Source organism: Panthera tigris, chromosome C1, assembly GCF_018350195.1.
Source record: "Panthera tigris isolate Pti1 chromosome C1, P.tigris_Pti1_mat1.1, whole genome shotgun sequence".
NCBI lineage: Eukaryota > Metazoa > Chordata > Mammalia > Carnivora > Felidae > Panthera > Panthera tigris.
In genome coordinates this window covers 104,546,393-104,566,927 of record NC_056667.1, presented here as the reverse complement: position 1 = coordinate 104,566,927, position 20,535 = coordinate 104,546,393, and the positions used below count along the sequence as shown (strand labels likewise).

The window sequence follows — 20,535 nt, the reverse complement described above, 5'->3', positions numbered from 1 at the left end:
TGCAATATATATGTGGTAGATCGAATAACAAAAGCAAAAGTTCGAAACCGATCGGAAATTAACAGGATTCATTAAATGACGGCCGAGAACACTTGGGTCACCGTAGGAAAGCTTTGTTATTTCGGGAAGCTTGGCACACGCCATTACTTAACGTTACCCTGCTGGCAATCGGGCCTTTCTCTGGCTAAGAAAAGGTTTTCGGCCGGTTGGGGTTCCCAGCGCGCTTTGCGCGGCTCTTGGCGGGAAAGCGACGGTAGGGGGATCACACGGCCCTGTAGCGCCTCCGCGGGCGACCGTTGAAGGAAGGCGCCTGCGCGTCAGGCAAAGCGCGCGCCGCACGGTGCCAGGTTTCTCAGCGGCTGGCGCCCCTCAGACCTTACGTAATGTATTTGTTTTCTTTCCTGTTTGTTTGTGTCTTCTGCGTTTCAAGCTCTTTTTCTGTCGCTTCACAACTACTTTTAAGCTTCTTAAATTCTTAATGGTGAAACGGGGCGGAAACGTGAGCCTGCTTCTTTTTCACGAGAGGTTCAAGATTAGGTTAACTCCAGTGTCTAGTCCGGGCTTCAGGGTCGATGACAGTAAAGCGTGTCCTCTGGGACCTCTTCCAGTGGAATTGTCTGCTTAAGACAAGGGAAACTGGAACCCCCAAATGAAACTTACGTGAAAATACCAGTTGTAATTGAGAAATCAGAATCAGCCAAGAAAGATCTGGAATATTTTCCATTCCGCTTTTTGGGGTGGTTCCGCAGAGTAGGACAATATGTTTTTATACCCAGAGCTGGGCTGAATAAAGTTCAGTTAAGAAACCTGACTTGAATCAGTCGTTTGAAACTATAAATGTAAAAACAAAACAAAACAAAACAAAACTTCTAAGATTATTTTAAAGAGTCTGGCAGGGGCCGTTTTCATACCTACCTAACTGCAATGTAGTCAGTACTCGAATACTGTGATTGATTTCTTTATGTAAACATTATTTACATGAAATTGATCACATAAAATTTATTTTTATTCACTTAAAGTTCTTTCTGACTTTACATGTAGCCAACTAGAATATTAGCGATACAAAAAAGATCTGAAGTTAAAGCTCGCGTTTCTGTCACAGGTTGAATTAAGGAAAAGACTTTCCCAGAAGATGGCCACTGCGCAGTTACATAGGACTTCCATGGTATGATTTCTTGTATTTAAAAATATTTTAATGTAGCTAATCTTATTGTTTCCTGGAGTCTTTTATGTTTAAAAGTTAGAGCCAACTGTTTGAAGGGTTTAATGAGATCAGGAAACTCCATGTTTTAAGAAAGGAAGGTATTTGCTAAACTATTTAGAATCCATGGAGAATTGTGTTGGATGTTTGATGCATTGCATTAAATCACTGGTTCGTATCCAATTTACACTAGGTGTTAATGAATGCTATTCTGTGGTTTTGATGAAATTATCATTCTTAGCAGTCTAGTCCAAGGAAATGAATGTGCATGCCTCACAAAGATAAAATTCTCATCTTTGCAATGTTCTTGTGTTACAGGGTTATGTGTGTCAAATCTAGTTAGTAACTAAAGAGTTACTGCAATCTATCATGTATTATGCACTTACAGACTGTTAATCTGCAAGAGGATGTTAAGAGGATTTTTAAGCACTTTTTGCATTTTACCTTTAGGCTGCTTCCCTGAAATCACTTTTGCCTCTTAGAAGCCACCCTGACTTTCTGGGTTAGAAATTCTATGGGAAATTACCATGGTTCACCACTATGGTTAGAAATTCTTTGGGAAAGTACCATGCTAACGCAAAGTTAGATCTACCTGAAGTTTGGGAGGATGTTATTTTTAATAAATCTAAATAAAATGTTTTAATTTTCCTGAAATTTAGAGTGCATTGGTATTTCCCAATAAGATATCAACAGAGCAGCAGTCTTTAGTGTTAGTGAAGAGGCTCCTAGCAGTTTCAGTATCCTGCATCACCTATTTGAGAGGAATATTTCCAGAATGTGCTTATGGAACAAGATATCTAGATGGTAATGTAATGTTTATTTTTTGTTTCTTTCAACTTTGTTCATGTTGATTTTAAAACCTGCTTTAAACATGTTGTTTTTATTTTGGCTTGCTTTAAGACTGTATAAATTTTTGCCTAGAGATCTTTTTTTAATAATAGCTTTAGTGAGATGAAATTCACATACCTGACAATTCACTCACTTAAAGTGCACAGTTGAATGATTTTTAGTATATTCAGATTGGTGTGCAACCACTACCATAGCCAATTTTAGAACATTTCATCACCCCAAAAGGAAACTCCATACTCACTAAGTCATTCTCCACTTCCCCCAACCTCCCCAGTCCTCGGATTCCACCAGCCTGCTTTCTGTCTCTATGGATTTACCTATTCTGGGCATTCCCCATAAATAGAATCATATAATATGTGGTCCTTTGTGACCAGCTTCTTTCACTTATGTTTTCAAGATTCATCCATATGGTGACATGAATCAGTCCTTCATTCTCTTTTATTGTTGACTAATATTCTATTATATAGAATGTTTATATTGATAAGCAAACATTGATGAATGTTTGTCTCAGTTGTTTACACTTTTTTGGCCATTATAAATAATGCCACATTCATGTACACATTTTTATGTGGACTAAGTAGTTTTTAAAAAGTATATTCAATACCTTTGGAAGCACTTAATCCTAAAATTTTTCCTTAGTTTCTCAAGTTTAATTTCACCTGACATTACTCTTTAATGATGAAGTTGGTAGGTAAAAACATTCTATTATTTATTGCTTTGTATAGTAGTAGTATATGTTCTTGTGTTATTTTGGGAAGTAAAAATAATACAGCCTATTTATACTACAGTAATAATTCATTACCCAGCACATAGTGTGTACCTAATTTTGTGTGCCAACTATATGGTGGGCAATATGTTAAGCACTATGTTATGTATTACAGCTTGTTAATTCATATTACAGGCCTGTGAGTTAGCTATTACTCCTATTTTTCAGATAAGGAACCTGAGACAGAGACAGAGATCTTAGTCCTTTCCATTGTATTACCTGTTGCTTCCTTGCAGGTCTCTATCTCTCACAGCCAGTTAACTTCTTGGCCTTTTACAAGAATTTAATTGGGATACGGGCCCATGCAAATACTCTAAAACTCTTGGATAATGATGGCGTGAAAACATTATATCTAACTTTTAAGTATTCTATAGCTTTTAAAAATTAATTTTTTTTAACGTTTATTTATTTTTGAGACAGAGAGAGACAGAGCATGAATGGGGGAGGGTCAGAGAGAGGGAGACACAGAATCTGAAACAGGCTCCAGGCTCTGAGCTGTCAGCGCAGAGCCCAACGCGGGGCTCGAACTCACGGACCGTGAGATCATGACCTGAGCCGAAGTCGGCTGCTTAACCAACTGAGCCACCCAGGCGCCCCGAAAAAATTAAATTTTTTTTGCCCATCACATGCATCCTAATCATTTTGATGCCATCTTATAATAAGGATAAAAAGATTATTTATTTCCATAAGACCTTTCTTCTTTTAAATTATGTTAATACCAATCATCTGGAAGTTCATTGCCATTGCATAATATATATCTAATACACAGCTGACGAAAATAATTTCACTTAAATTTCTAGGTGCTTGGGTTGCCTGGGTGGCTCAGTTGGTTAAGCATCTGACTCTTGATCTCAGCTCAAGTCTTGATCTCGGGGTCACGAGTTCAGGACCTGCGTTGGGCTCCATCGTGGGCCTGAAACCTACTTAAAAAAATAAAATAAAATAAAATTTCTGCTTGCTTACTAATCTTAAGTAGTTCTATATTTATATCATTTTGGTGTTTAGATCTTTGTGTGAAAATTCTGAGAGAAGATAAAAACTGTCCAGGATCTACACAGTTAGTGAAGTGGTAAGTAAAAGATTACCTAATGATATGAAATTATTTTTCTCTTAAATCATTTTTTTTGTACCTTGGATACCTTTCATTGTTTAACCCAATTTTAGTAACTCCCCCTTTAACACTAGATACCATTTTTGCAGGTCTTTGGATCTTTGCATTAAATTTTTTCTTTAATTTTAAAGAAATTAAAATTCTGGCTCAATAGGTAGAGCATTTGACTTTTGATCTTGGGGTTGTAAGTTTGAGCCATACATTGGGTTTAGAGATTACTTTAAAAAAATAAAATCCTAGGGGTGCCTGAGTGTCTCAGTCGGTTGGGCATTTGATTCTTGGTTTCAGCTCAGTTCATGATCTCACGGTTCATGAATTCTAGCTCTCCATCAGGCTCTGTGCTGACAGCGCAGGGCCTAGTTGGGATTCTCTCTCTCCCTCTCTGTCTGCCCCTCCTCACCTCTCTCTCTCTCTTTCTCTCACACACACACACACACGCAAACACACACACACACACACACACACACACACACACACAGTAAATAAATAAACTTAAAAAATAAAATAAAATCTTAAAAAAAGGGAGCTTTTTTTTTTTTAAGTAAGCTCCTTGCCAAATGTGGGATTTGGACTCACAACCCTGAGATCAAGAGCTGGATGCTCCACAAACTGAGCCAGCCAGATGCCCCAAGAAGGGAGCTTTAATAAGAAAATTTTGTATTATTTAGTAATGAGATAATATGGAGACTTATTAAAAGAATTATTTTCTGGAAAAGCATTCAGTCTAAAAATGAATATTTCATTATTTTTTAGGATGCTAGGATGCTATGATGCTTTACAAAAAAAATACGTAAGTCAGTATCTCATTGTCTTTTTTTCTACAGCTTATACTCTATAAATGTAACAGCAATAGCCACAAAGTAGAACATTAATTTAAACTAATTTGGGCATAGGCCAGCCCAAATTACTGAAAAGTTTGAACATTTGAATATTTTAAAGACTAATATTCAACTCAATTTAAAGCCGATAGAATTAATGCTTAACAAATTTTGCCAAGCCAGTTTTAGTTAACACTTGGTTGTGTTAATAATAACACTTATTAACTTACAAAAACTTAATGAATTAAAAAAAACTCTTTTAAAATAGTTTATTAGTTTCACATGCCTTCTACAATTTTGTTTATACTAATAATTTAATAAATTGTTTCTTCATGAGAATTCAAAAATAAATTTCTGTGTAGTCTAGGTTAAATTGTCACAAATCATAAATAGGTGAAATTTCGATTAATAAGGGTTTACTGTAGATTATAAGCCTTTTTGTATACCTATGTTTATATTAACATATATAAAGAAGTCCATCTCTAAACAAAATTGTAAAAAAGATGTAATTTTATCCATGGTCACTAACCTCCCTTATTAAGGCATTAAGTATTTAATACTCATTAAATATTAAGTGCCTGCTATGTGCTAGACACATACTCCAGGTAGGAGCTGGGTGAACTAACAGTGGTCAGCGAAACAAAGAGAGCCCTTTCTATAGTGGGAAAACAGTCAATAAAACAAGTAAATCAGATAATTTCCAATTGTGCTAAATGCCAATAAAATATTTAGAAAAAGTGTGTTGCAGGTGGAGAGGTGGGGTAACTTTCGATAGGATAGGAGCTTCTCTGAGTAGGTGCCATTTAAGCTGAGAATTGACTGAGAAGAAACCAGCCAGGCGTTGACTTTGGGAGAGAATATTCCTGGCAGAAGAGCAAATACAAAGAGTTGAGGGAAGTTTAGAGAGTTCAAGGAACAAAAAGAAAGCGAGTGTGAATGGAATGCAATGAGCAGTGGGGGAGGAGGAGTCGTTTAGAGGAGCCTGGAGAGACAGGCAGGGCCAGAGCTTTCAGGACTATGTAGGTGAGGGGTTTGAATTATATTTTAGGTGCCATTTGAAGGTTTTGAGTAGAAATGTAACATCATTTAATTTACATTTTAAATTAAAAATCACTGTGGCTACTTTCAAGACAATATACTGTGGAAGGAGAATAAGATGGGAATCAAGGAGAGTGTTGCTTAGTCCGTTAATGCAGTACTGGTGAAAAATCACTGTGGCTTAGACCAAGAGGCAGAGAAGGAAATAAATGAAAAGATTCAGGATATATTTGGCAGTAGAACTGATTGGACTTGTTGATAGATTGGTTGTGGAGTATAAGGAAAAGATCCAAATCAAGGATGACTCTTAGATTTTTGTCCAATTACTTTAGTGGGTGATTTCCTATGATTCTCTATTCCTCTGGTTTCCAAAGCTTCTTCCCTTTATTAAATGAACAGAGTCCTGAACTCTACTTTTCTCTTTTCAAAATTAGTTCTAACATTGGTAAGGTTTAATGTGTTATTTCATAATATATATTTTCCTTGTAACTGGCAGAAATACCCATGTTTGCTTAAGTCAGTGACATGAATTTCAACCTTTAGTAAGTCAACTAGAAATAGCTATTTGGGGGTGCCTGGGTGGTTCAGTCGGTTAAGCGTTGAACTCTTGATTTCACCTCAGGTCACGATATCACAGTTGTGAGATTGAGGCCCACATTGGCTCAGATCTGAGCATGGAACCTGCTTAAAATTCTCTCTCTCCCTCTGCCCCTCCCCCAGCTTGTGTGTGCACAGGTTTCTCAAAAATAAAAGAAAGAGAGATATTTGGGGGACTAGAGAAAGATACATAATGTATTGCTTTATATACATCATATTTTCTGCAAGGTTATTTCTTACTAGGAATAAATGTTGAAATAAGGCGAAGAATTCTTATGATCCATCATGAAAAAATATTTTATGGAGTAAAAGTAAGATTTTTGTTCTTTGTTATATTTCAGCTAAGAATGGTTGTTCTAGCTGTAAGTATTTTTAAATTGTATGTTCTTTTTTAAAGACGTCAAATTTGGCCTTGCTTGTTTAAATAACACTAAAACCAACAATTGATTATGTTACTTTATTCAAGTAAATGATCTATTCAGTGGGGGGAAAAGTAACAAATTAATATTTTGGGAGGTTATTTTGTATTTTGTTTTGCTGAATCCATTTAATAGTTTCATCTAAATATCCAATTTAGTTCTCCTTGAATACTTAGCCTTATATAAATAACTCAATTATAAATTATTTTTAAATAGGTATACACCAATCCAGAAGACCCTCAGGTAGGTGTACTTAGGTTAGTAAAGAAACATAGTATCTTTAAAATCTAAAAATAACATAAGATTATAATAATATCCTATGCTTTTACTTGTGCTTTAATCAATACACTTTCACATATATTTTCACATTTGAACCATTTGAACCTCGTAAAGGCCTTTTGAGGTAAGACAAGGCTTGTATTGTTATCTTTAAACAGATTAATACACTTACTACCAAAGAGACTGTGTGACTGCCCTTGGCCACTAAGCCAAAAACCAATAGAAATAACTTAAAACTCCTGATTTCTGCTTCAATATAATATTCTTTTTATGGAATTTTGAAAGAGGTTGAGTTTGACAAAAATAAGATACTTAACACTTGCACTTTGGATATTCATCCCAATTCAGTCACATCCACCTGTTCATCTGACAATTAAAGAAGGTATTACAAGAAATGACAGGGAAAACCAAACAAGAAACAAAGGGGAAAGATCTGTTGAGTGCCTACTATTACTAGGCTCTGTTCCTTGAAGCTTTATATGCATTATCTCATTTATTCATCATAACCTTCATGGGGTAACTACCATTATCATCTCCACTCTAGATAAGGAAACCTAGATACAAGGTTTCTTGCCAGAGGTCACAGTGGCAGAACAAGAATTTGGACCTAAGAAGTCCAGTTCATGACCTTGGTGCTTAACCATTGCACAGTAGCTATTATAGTGTTCCATTCAGTCATGGAGAAGCAGCTGTTTTTAAAAAGAAAGAGCTGATCCCCATTCCTATGTGAGCACTGAAATAGAAAGAAAGCAATAAAAAAAAAAAAAAAAAGCTTCGAGAGAGTTGGCAGTGTCTTTTCTTTGATACTCATGCCTGCAGTTAATGCTTAATATATGTCCATGGTGACAAAAATCACGTAAGCAAATGTTGTGAATTAGTTGATTGTTCGGAAACTAACTGCTCAGAAAATATTCATTTAGTTTCAGATGTTTTATATAGTTGAACATTTTTTACTTTCAGTAAAAGAGCAACTTTGTTGATTCACTAATATTTATTGAATGTTGGCATGCCAGGCAGTTTATTAAGTGCTCTGTATAAATTATCCTGTTTGTCAAATATTCATAACCACCAATGAGATAGGTACTATTTTCAACCCCTTTTATTAGTTGGGGAAACTGAAACTTAGAAGGTTTAAATGACTTGCTTTTAGTCACAGTATAGCAAGGATTTAAGCCCTGTGCTTGAGCCATTCTGCTAGAATTAGAGATAATGCTGCCCCTCTCACCTATCTGCTAAGGAGTTCCTTTCTGATATGTATGATATCCATTGCAATTAGTAGGGGAATGACCATCTCTCCAAGACTGAAGCACCAAATCCCAAACCAAGGGAATTATTAGGATTTGAAGATTTCAGTGGACCAATAAGGGTTAACATGGCAGAAAAATTACTAAATCAGCATGAAGAGTCGTAGAAAAGCTGTATATAGCTACTTGGCTGCCAGTACTGTAAATCAGATACATAACTGCAATGTTTTTTATTTAAGACAATTTCAGAATGTTACCAATTTAAGTTCAAGTACAGTAATAATGGACCAGTCATGGACTTCATAAGGTATGGTTTTATAGTTTTCTTTTTGTACTACGGATTACCACTTATTCATATTAATACTATATTGCTAAACTTCAGAAGTACTGAAGTACTTCTGAAATGTCTCAAACACCCCCAATTAACCATCCAGGAGTGGCTGTAAAAACATCCTTTGAGTAGCTGCAAGCCCAAATTCTGTGGCTTATTATATACTATTTTAATTGTGAAACAGAGCCAAAGGGTAGGAAAGCTGTTGTATGCTTGAGTGATTAGAAATGTAATTAAAATCCATCACTTGTTTCCTTTAAACATCTTATATAAAATGCATATTAAATAAAATTATTAGTTTATACTGTTATTAATAATGATATTGATGATATTAAATCTTTCATAATAGTGACATTAAAACACATTTATGGTAACTTTCAACTTAAAAACTTAATGCTATAATAGGAATAAGAATCTCAAATAGTAAAATATAAAGTTACTAGAAGCCATACATGTCATAAAAGAAATTAATGTGTGATTCTCTTGTAGTAAAAACCAAAGCAACGATTCCAACATGTCATCTGCTGACACCAAGAAAGCAAGTATTCTCCTCATTCGCAAGATTTATATTCTAATGCAAAATCTGGGACCTTTACCTAATGATGTTTGTTTGACTATGAAACTTTTTTACTACGATGAAGGTACTATTTGTAACACGTCCTCTTGTTACCTGTATGTTTTATTTAGTATTGAAACAATTGGTTTCCATCCTAACTGATTTTAAGACCTAAATTCTAATATATTTTTTGAAATTATAAAATTTTCATTTAATATAAGTATTTGAAAAAGAAAGATTAGAAAAAATAGACTTCAAATGTATATAAGCTTCTCCAGCGATATGAACATACCCATATGAGGTACAACCTCACTCATAATTAAAGAAATAAAACAGTGAGATGCTACTTTTCACTTACCAGAGCAGTAAAACTTGTAAACCATTTCTTGGCAAGGGTGTGGGGGAAAAGTAGGCACTTTTATAAATTCTCAAGGGAATGTATGTAGGTGCAAGATTTTTAGAGGACATTTTGGCAGTATCAGAATTTTAGATGCACATTCTCTTTAAACCAGAAATTCTATAGCTAGAAAAGTGTCTTGGGAATATATTTAACACAAACATGCAAGGTTATATGTTTATAAGGATACCATGCAAGCTATTATAGAGAATGTGCTAGGGTACCTGGGTGGCTCAGTCAGCCAAGCATCTGACTCTTGCTTTTGGGCCAGGTCATGATCTTGTGGTTTTGTGAGTTCAAGCCCTGCACTGGGCTCTGGGCTGACAGCTTGGGGCCTGCTTGGGATTCTGTCTCTCCCTCTCTGCCCCTTCCCCACTCACGCTGTCTCTCTCAAAATAAATAATAAGCTTAAAAAAAAAAATGTGCTGATTAAGTTAATTTATCCAAGAAATAATACAAATGGATTAAAAAGAAAGGTTAAAAACACCTAGGTATAGAACAGTATGATCTTATTTGTGTTTTGTTAAGGATATATACATATATGAAATATATATTTTACATGCATAATATCTTCTAGAAGAACATAAAGCAACAATAGTAATAACAACTAACATTTATTGAATACTTAGAATGTGCCAGTTTTAGTCTGAGTAGTTTATATACTTTAATTCATCTAATACCCACAATTACCCTATGGGGTAGATACTATTATTTTCCGCATTTCATAGGTGAGAAAACCAAATCAGGGATGATAAATAATTTATTCAAAGTCACACAGCCAGTCAAGTGAAGAAGAAAAAAGGTTGCCTTTCTATACTATTTGAAATGTTTTCAATCTTTGTATGTTATTATTATTATATTATGTTCTCTTCAGTTTCATGAACTTCATAGTTTATACTTTTTGCAGTTACACCCCCAGATTATCAGCCTCCCGGTTTTAAGGATGGTGATTGTGAAGGAGTGATATTTGAAGGGGAGCCTATGTACTTAAATGTGGGAGAAGTTCCAACACCTTTTCACACCTTCAAAGTAAAAGTGACTACTGAAAAAGAACGAATGGAAAATATTGATTCAGCTATTTTATCACCAAAACAATTAAAAACACCACTTCAGAAAATTCTCATGGACAAAGATGATCTAGAAGATGAACAGGAGCATTATATAAGTGTCAGTACATTTTAAAGAGTTATAAAGTACCATAGTAACAAATGTTTGACTCAATTCTAAAGACTAAAAGTTCTCGTTAATATTTGTATAAATATTGTATTATAATCATAAACTCAAGGTTGATCTGGATGTAAGAAAGGTATAGGCTTTTCATTTTAAAACTCTTTATCTTGGTGCAAACATTATTCTCAGAAATTTAAAGCACAGCTATTCTGGGGCTCCTGGGTGGTTCAGTCGGTTAAGTGTTCAACTTCTGCTCAGATCGTGATCTCACAGCTCATGAGTTCAAGCCCCGCATTGGGCTCTGCAGCTGACAGCTCAGAGCCTGGAGCCTGCTTCAGATTCTGTGTCTCCCTCTCTCTGCCCCTTCCCGGCTCATGTTCTGTCTCCCTCTCCTTCAAAAATAAATAAACATTAAAAAAAAAAAATGTTTAAAAGGAACAACTATTCTGAATGAAGTCCTAGAGGCCCAGCCACTCACCACCTCAACTACCCTCATAGTGTACTCTGAGGAAACCCCTTGGTCTGGAGCATAATTTGCAAGCCACTAAAATACTCCAATCCCCCAACTAATGTTGGAATCCTTCCTACAACACCCTTACTAGATGCTCATTTAAACCCGTGCTTGAATTCATTTGGGGCCTGCAAAATCACTGTCCTAAAGCAGGCTGGAAGTTCCTAAAAGGCAGGAAAAGTGTCATTCATCTTTATAATCCTCCAGTGCCTACCAGACTTAGGTTTACTGTGTACATTCTCAGTTTTGAATAGAAGTATGCTAGAAGTATAAGAAGTATAAATAGAAATATAAAAAAGACCTTTTTTTATTGTTACCTTACTCCCAGAAAATCTTCCACATTAACATGATTGTTATTTAATGTAATCTTTGTTGTTTTGTCTTATCTCATTTAATTCTAAATTATGATCTTAGTACTTATAGAGACTGACTTTTCTGATTTAGGCTCTGCCACATCCTTATAAATAGAAAATTCAATTTTCAAACAGTTTAGTCAAAGAAAAAGTCTTCTCAAAACCTAAATCCCAGTCTTGCTTTATAAACAAATAATGCTGGGATTTATGTAGCATTCTTTAAAATATTTAAAGCTCTTTGACATGTGTCACAAAAAAAATGTATAATTATAAAGTAGACATTAAACTTGTTGCTATTTCTACCGTACCATGACTGATCTATTCTTCACTAACTTCCTGAAGAGGGTTGGGGCATATTCAGTGTGTGCTAACATATGTATAGAAATTCCAGAGATATGGGCGCCTGGGTGGCTCAGTTAGTTGAGCGGCCGACTTCGTCTCAGGTCATGATCTCGCAGTTCGTGAGTTCGAACCCCACGTTGGGCTCTGTGCTGACAGCTCAGAGCCTGGAGCCTGCTTCGGGTTCTGTGTCTCCCTTTCTCTCTGCCCCTTCCCCGCTCATGCTCTGTCTCTGTCTTTCAAAAATGAATAAACACTTAAAAAAAAAAAAAAAAAAGAAATTCCAGAGATACAGCAATGATGCTTGTGTAAACATGTCTAACGCAGTGCCCTCCGACAATAGTAAGAACTAAGGATTCTTAGAGCCATTATGTATTTTTGAGAAAGTTGTATATTTGTTCTTAAGGCAACCCTGCCAAAAAGAGTAGTAGTTTTTACTTTGTCTGGATAAATGTTATACCTTGTTATAGTAATTATAGGACTTTATTTCTAGCAAACGTAAGGTAGTTATACTGTTATGTTATATTTAACCTTCATAAAACAAATTTGTTCATAAATACTTTTGCCCAGTTGTTTTAATTTCTTTTCAAAATGTGTCCATTTTTTTTATTCATGTAATTATGTAGGATGATTTTGACATTGAAACTAAAATGGAAGAGCAGAAAAAAAACCCTGGATCTTCTGAACTTGGAGGTAAGAAGTTAATGAAAATGTAGATTGATTCACTTCCAATTCTATTTCATACCATTTTAACTCTTTTTTTTTTTTTTAACAGAACCAAGTTTAGTTTGTGAGGAAGATGAAATTATGAGATCTAAGGAAAGTCCAGATCTTTCAATTTCTCACTGTCAGGTATAAATTTGATAATTCATCTCACTTTTAACTTGCTTTTTTTCCCCAAAAAGACTTGCTTATATAGTTATCTAGTTATTTTTCAGGTTTTGTTATTATATTCAAGGTCTTTTAGGATAAAATTAGGTCTCAAGAATGCTTTTTAACAAAACTTGAAAAGTATATATTGCAAAGTTTTGAATTTTTGTGGATTTATTTGGTAGTAAACCTAAATACTGTTCATAGAATCTCAGAATTTCAGCTAGAGAATCTTAAGCAATTATTCTACCACCTTTTGTGCTTACAAATGGAGTATATAATACATTTTTATTGCCTTGAGAAGACGTGTTTAATTTTGTTTTCCGTAGACAGTAAAATCTTGATATAACATTTAGATAAAAAGAACTTGAAAATAATGGGACTGAGTATTGTCCACCTTCCTCTGCACATCTCCTTTCTCCAATGAGGGTGAGCTAAAGTTCTTATCTTCTGGAAGAGTAGTGTAGTGCCCAATGATCATTTGGGACTTTTTCAGTTCAGTGAATGATCGACTGTATACAGGGTCAGTTTCATTATTTTTACCTTTACATTTTTTGTGACAGTAAAAACCACTCAAAATTATTGGTTTTCATTAAGATAATACCCTAGATTTTACGTTACTGAATTTTAGAGCCTAGTATTATGTTATGGAAAGTTTTTATTATGTTATATGATTTTGTGTAATTATTTTCTTTTCTAGTTTGAACAGTTAGTCAGTAAAACATCTGAACTTGATGTATCTGAAAGCAAAACAAGAAGTGGAAAAATCTTTCAGAATAAAATGGTAAGTGTCTCTTTAGATTTGTTTTCCATTTTAACCTTGTAATTTTTCCCCACGTGTGAGTTTATTTTGCTTCTTAATCCTTTCTTTATTGGACCAATATTTAGTAAGCGCCTATTATGTGTCAGGTACTTTTACTAGGTGTTGGAGATATAATATGAATAACACATTGTTCCTACTCTTAGCTAAAAGTTTTGTAACTGGAGCAGTGATATAGGGCCACGGTAGCAGTCTGAGTAGGCTACATGGAGGCACAAAGGAAAGAATGGTTACTTTGATTGAAGGTGCATGAAAGAGGAGAATTCAGGAAAGGCTTTGAGAAATGACACTATCATCCAGTCTCCCAAGGAGACTTCCTAGAATGCCAAAATATTCTCATGTTCTATCTTGTAAATGGATTGTCTTGTTAATGAGACATAAAAATTAATGTTTTGTACATGTTTTGCATAAAATGAATCTCATGTTTTTAAGGAAAAACCCACTGCTTTATTTTAGTTTTCTATTTTTATTAAATGGAGATTTATATTTTATTTTAAACCTTTAAGTTACTCAAATGTTCAGGTATGAAGAAAAACCATTCTATAAGATATTATATCCAAACTCAGGAAACAAATAGCACACCCTAACAGTATATTGGCATTTCTTCCCAACTCCTCATTCAGTGACATCATGTTGATAGCTTAAAAGTGGAGATGATGAGAATATCCACAGCATGGAAATCTGTAAAGGCCTCAACTCAGGATTTGTTACTCCTAGAGAACTGGTTGTTAAACATTTACCAGCACACCATTGATTATAGTGCCATTTTTAGGTGTTCTTTTTTCTACATTCTTTTTTTTTTTAAGTTTTTATTTTATTTTTTTAGTAATCTCTTTCTCCAACTCAGGGCTCAAACTCATGACCCCAAGATCAAGAATCACGTGCTCTTCCAACTGAGCCAGCTAGGTGCCCCCTTTTCCATATTCTCAGTAGGAAGTTAAAACTGGCAGAAGGCAGCATGCAAACTAATATGCTGATGAAAGCAAAAGAGAAAAAGTTTCAAAAGTTAGTACCCCTAGCAGCAAAATGGTCTTCTAAGCAGCTTCTACTTAAGATGAGTATCCTTTACTAGGATATAGGGAAAAAATCAAGAGTTAAAAAAAAAATTATTAGGCAGGATTTCCTTGTAATGTGACATTAAGACACTTTAGGAGCATAAATTCACTTCTAAAATTGCCCATGTTGGGGCGCCTGGGTGGCTCAGTCAGTTAAACATCCAACTTCGTCTCAGGTCATGATCCTGCAGTTCATGAGTTCAAACCCTGCATCAGGCTCTGTGCTGACAGCTCAGAGCCTAGAGCCTGCTTCAGATTCTGTCTCTCTCTCTCTCTCTCTCTCTCTCTCTCTCTCTGCCCCTACCCCCCTTCATGCTCTGTCTCTCTCTCTCTCTCTTTCAAAAATAAATATTTTAAAAAATAAAATAAGAAGAAATAAAATTGCTCATGTTTTTTTTTGTTTTTTGTTTTTTGTTTTTTGTCCATTAAAATATATGATCTTTATTCACAGCTGTATTCTTTTTTTTTATTTTTAATATATGAAATTTATTGTCAAATTGGTTTCCATACAACACCCAGTGCTTATCCCAAAAGGTGCCCTCCTCAATACCCATCACCCACCCTCCCCTCCCTCCCACCCCCCATCAACCCTCAGTTTGTTCTGTTTTTAACAGTCTCTTATGCTTTGGTTCTCTCCCACTCTAACCTCTTTTTTTTTTTTTTTTCTTCCCCTCCCCCATGGGTTTCTGTTAAGTTTCTCAGGATCCACATAAGAGTGAAACCATATGGTATCTGTCTTTCTCTGTATGGCTTATTTCACTTAGCATCACACTCTCCAGTTCCATCCACGTTGCTACAAAAGGCCATATTTCATTCTTTCTCATTGCCACGTAGTATTCCATTGTGTATATAAACCACAATTTCTTTATCCATTCATCAGTTGATGGACATTTAGGCTCTTTCCACAATTTGGCTATTGTTGAGAGTGCTGCTATAAACATTGCGGTACAAGTGCCCCTATGCATCAGTACTCCTGTATCCCTTGGGTAAATTCCTAGCAGTGCTACTGCTGGGTCATAGGGTAGGTCTATTTTTAATTTTCTGAGGAACCTCCACACTGCTTTCCAGAGTGGCTGCACCAATTTGCATTCCCACCAACAGTGCAAGAGGATTCCCGTTTCTCCACATCCTCTCCAGCATCTATAGTCTCCTGATTTGTTCATTTTGGCCACTCTGACTGGCGTGAGGTGATATCTGAGTGTGGTTTTGATTTGTATTTCCCTGATAAGGAGCGACGTTGAACATCTTTTCATGTGCCTGTTGGCCATCCGGATGTCTTCTTTAGAGAAGTGTCTATTCATGTTTTCTGCCCATTTCTTCACTGGGTTATTTGTTTTTCGGGTGTGGAGTTTGGTGAAATTGCTCATGTTTTTGTATATGAACTCTTTGCCAAAGTATTGCTGCTTTTGAGAATCATGACTGCATTATTACTAGAAAAGGGCAAGAAATGAAAATATTTAACTGTATATACATTAAGGAAGCTATATGGAAAAGTACACTTCCCACATCAGAAAATATGCATGTCTGGGGCGCCTGGGTGGCTCAGTCGTTTGGGCATCCAACTTCGGCTCAGATCATGATCTCCTGGTTTGTAAGTTCAAGCCCCACGTTGGGCTCTGTGCTGACAGCTCAGAGCCTGGAGTCTGCTTCGGATTCTGTATCTCCCTCTGTCTCTGCCCCTCCCCCACTCATGCTCTGTCTCTCAAAAATGAATAAACGTTAAAAAAGTTTAAAAAAAGAAAAGAAAAGCATGTCCTTTTAGAGAATAGTAATATGACAGCTAACAATTTGTCATCGTCCAATATTCATTTTAAAAACTGCATAGATAGGGGCACCTGGGTGGCTCAGTCAGTTGAGCATCGACTTTTTTTTTTTTTTTAAGGTTTATTTATTTTTGAGAGACAGAGCACGAGAGGGGAAGGGGCAGAGGGAGGGAGACACAGAATCCGAAGCAGGCTCCAGACTCTGGGCTCAAACCCACAAAACGTGAGATCATGACCTGAGCCAAAGTCAGATGCTTAACTGACTGAGCCACCCAGGTGCCCCAAGCGTTGACTCTTGATTTTGGCTTGGGTTGTGATCCCAGGGTCACGAGACAGAGCCCTGCATCGGGCTCCATGCTGAGCACTGGAGTCTGCTTAGGATTCGGTCTCTCCCCCTGCCCCTCTCCCTTGCTCACACACTTTCTCTTTCTCTCTCTCAAATAAAAATAAAATAAAAACTGCATAGATAGCATTATTTACAATAGCCAAAGGTGGAAAAAAACTATCTATCAATAGACAAAATGGATAAACAAAATGTAGTATATCCATACAATGGAATATTATTCAGCCATAAAAAGGAATGAAGTACCCATATATGCTTCAACCTGAATAAACCTTGAAAACATGCTAAATGAAAGAAACCAGTGATAAAAGTCCACATATTATTTGATTCTACTCATATGAAAGTCCAGAGTAGGAATTTCTGTAGAGACAGAAGAGAATGTCTCAGAGCTAGTGGGAGAAAGGGGGAATAGGGAAATGATTAGTATACTCTACATTTAAAGAAACCAGGTATCGCATCTTAGTCGGAAATAGGTACACTATGTATAATTTTAAAAAGAAAGAAGAGAAGGAAGGAGGGAACAAACAAACCTCAGTGTTTCTTTTTGGAGTGATGAAGTATTCTAAAATTGACTGCAATGATGGTTGCACAACTCTGAATATAATTAAAATTATTGAACTGTATTGCTTTTTAAAATAGATGAACTGTATGTTATCTGAATTATATCTCAGTTATATCTCAGGAAAGCTTTTTTTAAAAACTGCATATAGTTAGTTGCCTCTTGTTTTTCAAGTGTTGGTTATTCTTTGAGAAATAACCAATTGATGATTATTCTGTCTTTGTGGAGGCTAATGGAAATCAACCAGTAAAATCTTCTAAGGAAAATCGGAAGAGAAATCAACTCAAATCTGGGAAAACAGTAAGTTTTATGATAATATACAAGTTGAAAAAAATGGCAAGTATCAAACTATCATTACTATAGATTAAACTTTAAATGCTAAATATGATAATATTCCTGGATATTACCTCAGAGTACTGATATCCAAATCTTGTGTATAAATTGGTTCTAAAAAATGAGGTGATTTTAAATAAGGTGTGCTATGGTGGTTTATTAATTTTTTCCATGTAAATATATACTGATTTCATCAATGATTTGAAATAGTTGGAGGAATCTATAAAATAAAAGTCAGTGTGTCCAGAAAAATATGAATAGAATGAGAAAATTAAATATGAATAAATATGGTAGAATGAGAAAATATAAGAATATTTAGGCCATTTTATTTATGTAGAGCTAACCATTTTATTTATGTAGAGCTACAATTGGGCCAGAAATTTGATCTGAGCTTCCTAGAGATCAAAAATGAAGTAGAAATAAGATAAGTTACCAAATCAACTTGTTCCCTAAAAATATAGCATCTCCCCTCAGTACCTTAGGGGAAAGAAAAATTTTCCTGACCTAAATTTTTTAACAGTTGTTTCATATTTGGGACCTTATTGTGTACCAAGTCAGATCATATGTTTGCCATTTCTGAGATAAATATTTGTATTTTCAACTATAACTTTTAGTATTATTAGTAGGTTAAAATTAGACAACTGAATACATAAGACTGCTTTAAAGGGGTAATCTCAAAAATATTGTTAATAGTATTTTTAATTTACATATCTTAAGAAGGGAATGAAATAACCTGATACTTCATTAATATATTAAGTTGTCTGACTTTTCCCAATGTATTAAGCCTTGATTTTTTTTCAAAATCATTCAATTTGTATCATTAGTGAGGTGGGGTTTTGTTGTTGTTGTTGTTGTTGTTGTTGTTGTTGTTTTCCAGAAAAATCAAAGTTGAGTAACTCAGGGAATACTTTCAGGAATTTCCCTAATTTGTCCTCCTATTCATTCAAGATTATACATTGAATGTCTAATAGCTATCAGGCACTGCTAAGTACCAGGAATACAAAAAAAGAAAACATGATTTAAACCTTACATGGTGCCAAGGTAGAATGTTTCTCTCTCTGCAGCTCATTATTAAATCTTTTTCCCTCTTATCCCTCCAAAATATTTTGAGGACATAATGTTAGATCTTTCTGATTTCTCCAATAGCCCTAATGAAGACCTTACTTTACAAGTGTGTACTTTCAGCAGCCATCAAGAAGATATAAATATATCAGTAATAAAATTTACCCTACTTTATTTATTTGTTTGTTTGTTTATTTATTTATTTTTAAGAAATCTTTACACCCAGTGCGGGGCTCAAACTCACAACCCCAAGATCAAGAGCGGCATGCTCCTTGGACTGAGCCAGCCAGGTGCCCCAATTTTACCCTACTTTTAAACAACTCAGATATACTATCTTAGTAGGAAATAGTTACACTACGTATACTTTTAAAAAGAAAGAAGGCAAGGAAGGAACAAACAAACTTTACAGATGGGAAAAAAATTAAAATTAAAAACATGTAAACTGGAAAGTATCCTTGTTTTCTTTTGACAGGTCCTTCATCACTTTGATACTTCTAGTCAAGAGTCAGTGCCAAAAAGAAGAAAATTTAGTGAACCAAAGGAACATATATGAAAATTAATTCTTCTGCATGTTTGCAAAGTTCTCAACATTTAAACTAAAGGACACTATTACTATTTTAATGTGCATTTGCCCTACCTGTGAAAAATTATATATAGTCTTAAGCAGTTAGTACACTAAAATGAATTTTTACGTGACTATCATATTATCTGAGACAATCCAAGAGAACTTTTGTGTAAAATCAAAAGTACCAATGTCATAATTGATTTTGTTCATTATCTGTTCAATATTGATCTATCTTCCATTTTGATGGATACTGCCTTTAAACGTATGTTAACTTTTAAGTCAATTTTAAAAACAAATAACGTTTATTTTGTTATTAAATTTTGGTAGGAATTTACTTTTTACTTATGTTAAAACTATACCACTTAACTGTTTGTCACTGTCATTAAAACCGTATTCTTCAGTACTTTGAGTACTGAATAGAGTGTATTAACATGGTAATACATAACATACCATTAAAAATTGGTTATCTTTTTAACATTTTTGTACTTGAAGACAAAAATGAGGACTGATTTTTAAGGTCTGGCATTTTTGGCAGCATAAATAAAATATTGTTCAGCATCTAGACTCTTTCATGGCTTCTAATTTTTATTTAGCAGCACTAATTCTATGATCATTTTGGTAGATGATACTTTGGAAGAGTTGAGCACACTTCCCAGAACCTTTAAGTGGTCGTATGAAAGATACTGTGCTTTTAGTGAGAAACCTGGGACGTGGTTTCAGCTTTGACCGTTTCCTTTGCCTTAGAAAAGGAAGACTTAAAACTTGGTCTGTTTGCTTCTTGCAGTTTTCAGCAGCCATATTATAAAACATACATTACCCATGGGTTTGCCAGTAACAAGCGCTGATAGAGAAGGTAGGGGTGTATGCTATGGTAGAAATGTACCTATTCCTGTTTAATGTAAACCACATAAACGTACACAAACTGACCCAGATCAGGTTTTTCTGGAACAGGAAAGTTAGGGACAAGCTAATTGTCGAAAACAACCAATTTTAAAATGTTTATTTATTCTTAGCTTTTTTGGATCCCAACACATCTCACCGAATTGTCCTAGAATACACTGCTACAGTTAACACACCTGCTACAGAGGTTGACCAACAAAAACCTTTGTTGATTGGCAGCTGGTGCTAGCTCACTGAACGCTTTGATTGGACGATTTAATGGGGGTGGGGATCTCAGCTCCCTTTC

At 35.1% G+C, this 20,535-nt stretch overlaps 1 protein-coding gene across 4 annotated transcripts; it reads left to right on the top strand.

The window, feature by feature from the left end:
- Nucleotides 1–276: 276 nt before the first annotated feature.
- HORMAD1 (HORMA domain containing 1) lies at nucleotides 277–19,913 on the top strand. 4 transcript variants are annotated; one of them, XM_042994038.1, is made up of 15 exons: nucleotides 277–380; nucleotides 1,103–1,165; nucleotides 1,861–2,005; nucleotides 3,822–3,885; nucleotides 4,681–4,717; nucleotides 6,722–6,742; nucleotides 7,016–7,042; nucleotides 8,562–8,629; nucleotides 9,143–9,294; nucleotides 10,514–10,773; nucleotides 12,606–12,672; nucleotides 12,755–12,831; nucleotides 13,550–13,633; nucleotides 17,618–17,689; nucleotides 19,257–19,913. In XM_042994038.1, exons 2-15 carry the CDS (start codon nucleotides 1,133–1,135, stop codon nucleotides 19,335–19,337), a joined length of 1,188 nt encoding a protein of 395 aa, XP_042849972.1. In that variant the 5' UTR covers nucleotides 277–380; nucleotides 1,103–1,132; the 3' UTR covers nucleotides 19,338–19,913. The 4 variants fall into 4 exon arrangements, with proteins under 4 accessions (XP_042849972.1, XP_042849973.1, XP_042849971.1 ...); XM_042994039.1 differs by lacking the exons at nucleotides 277–380; nucleotides 19,257–19,913 and adding exons at nucleotides 408–499; nucleotides 18,869–18,949; XM_042994037.1 differs by lacking the exon at nucleotides 277–380 and adding an exon at nucleotides 409–499.
- The last annotated feature ends 622 nt before the right edge of the window (nucleotides 19,914–20,535 follow it).

Excerpts from the sequence above, each read along its gene's own strand:
- HORMAD1 (XM_042994037.1), top strand. The coding sequence starts at position 479 with ATGGTGAAACGGGGCGGAAAC. Across the intron at positions 12,673-12,754 it reads TGGATCTTCTGAACTTGGAG|AACCAAGTTTAGTTTGTGAG; the intron begins GTAAGAAGTTAA and ends TTTTTTTAACAG. Across the intron at positions 12,832-13,549 it reads TTTCAATTTCTCACTGTCAG|TTTGAACAGTTAGTCAGTAA; the intron begins GTATAAATTTGA and ends TTTCTTTTCTAG.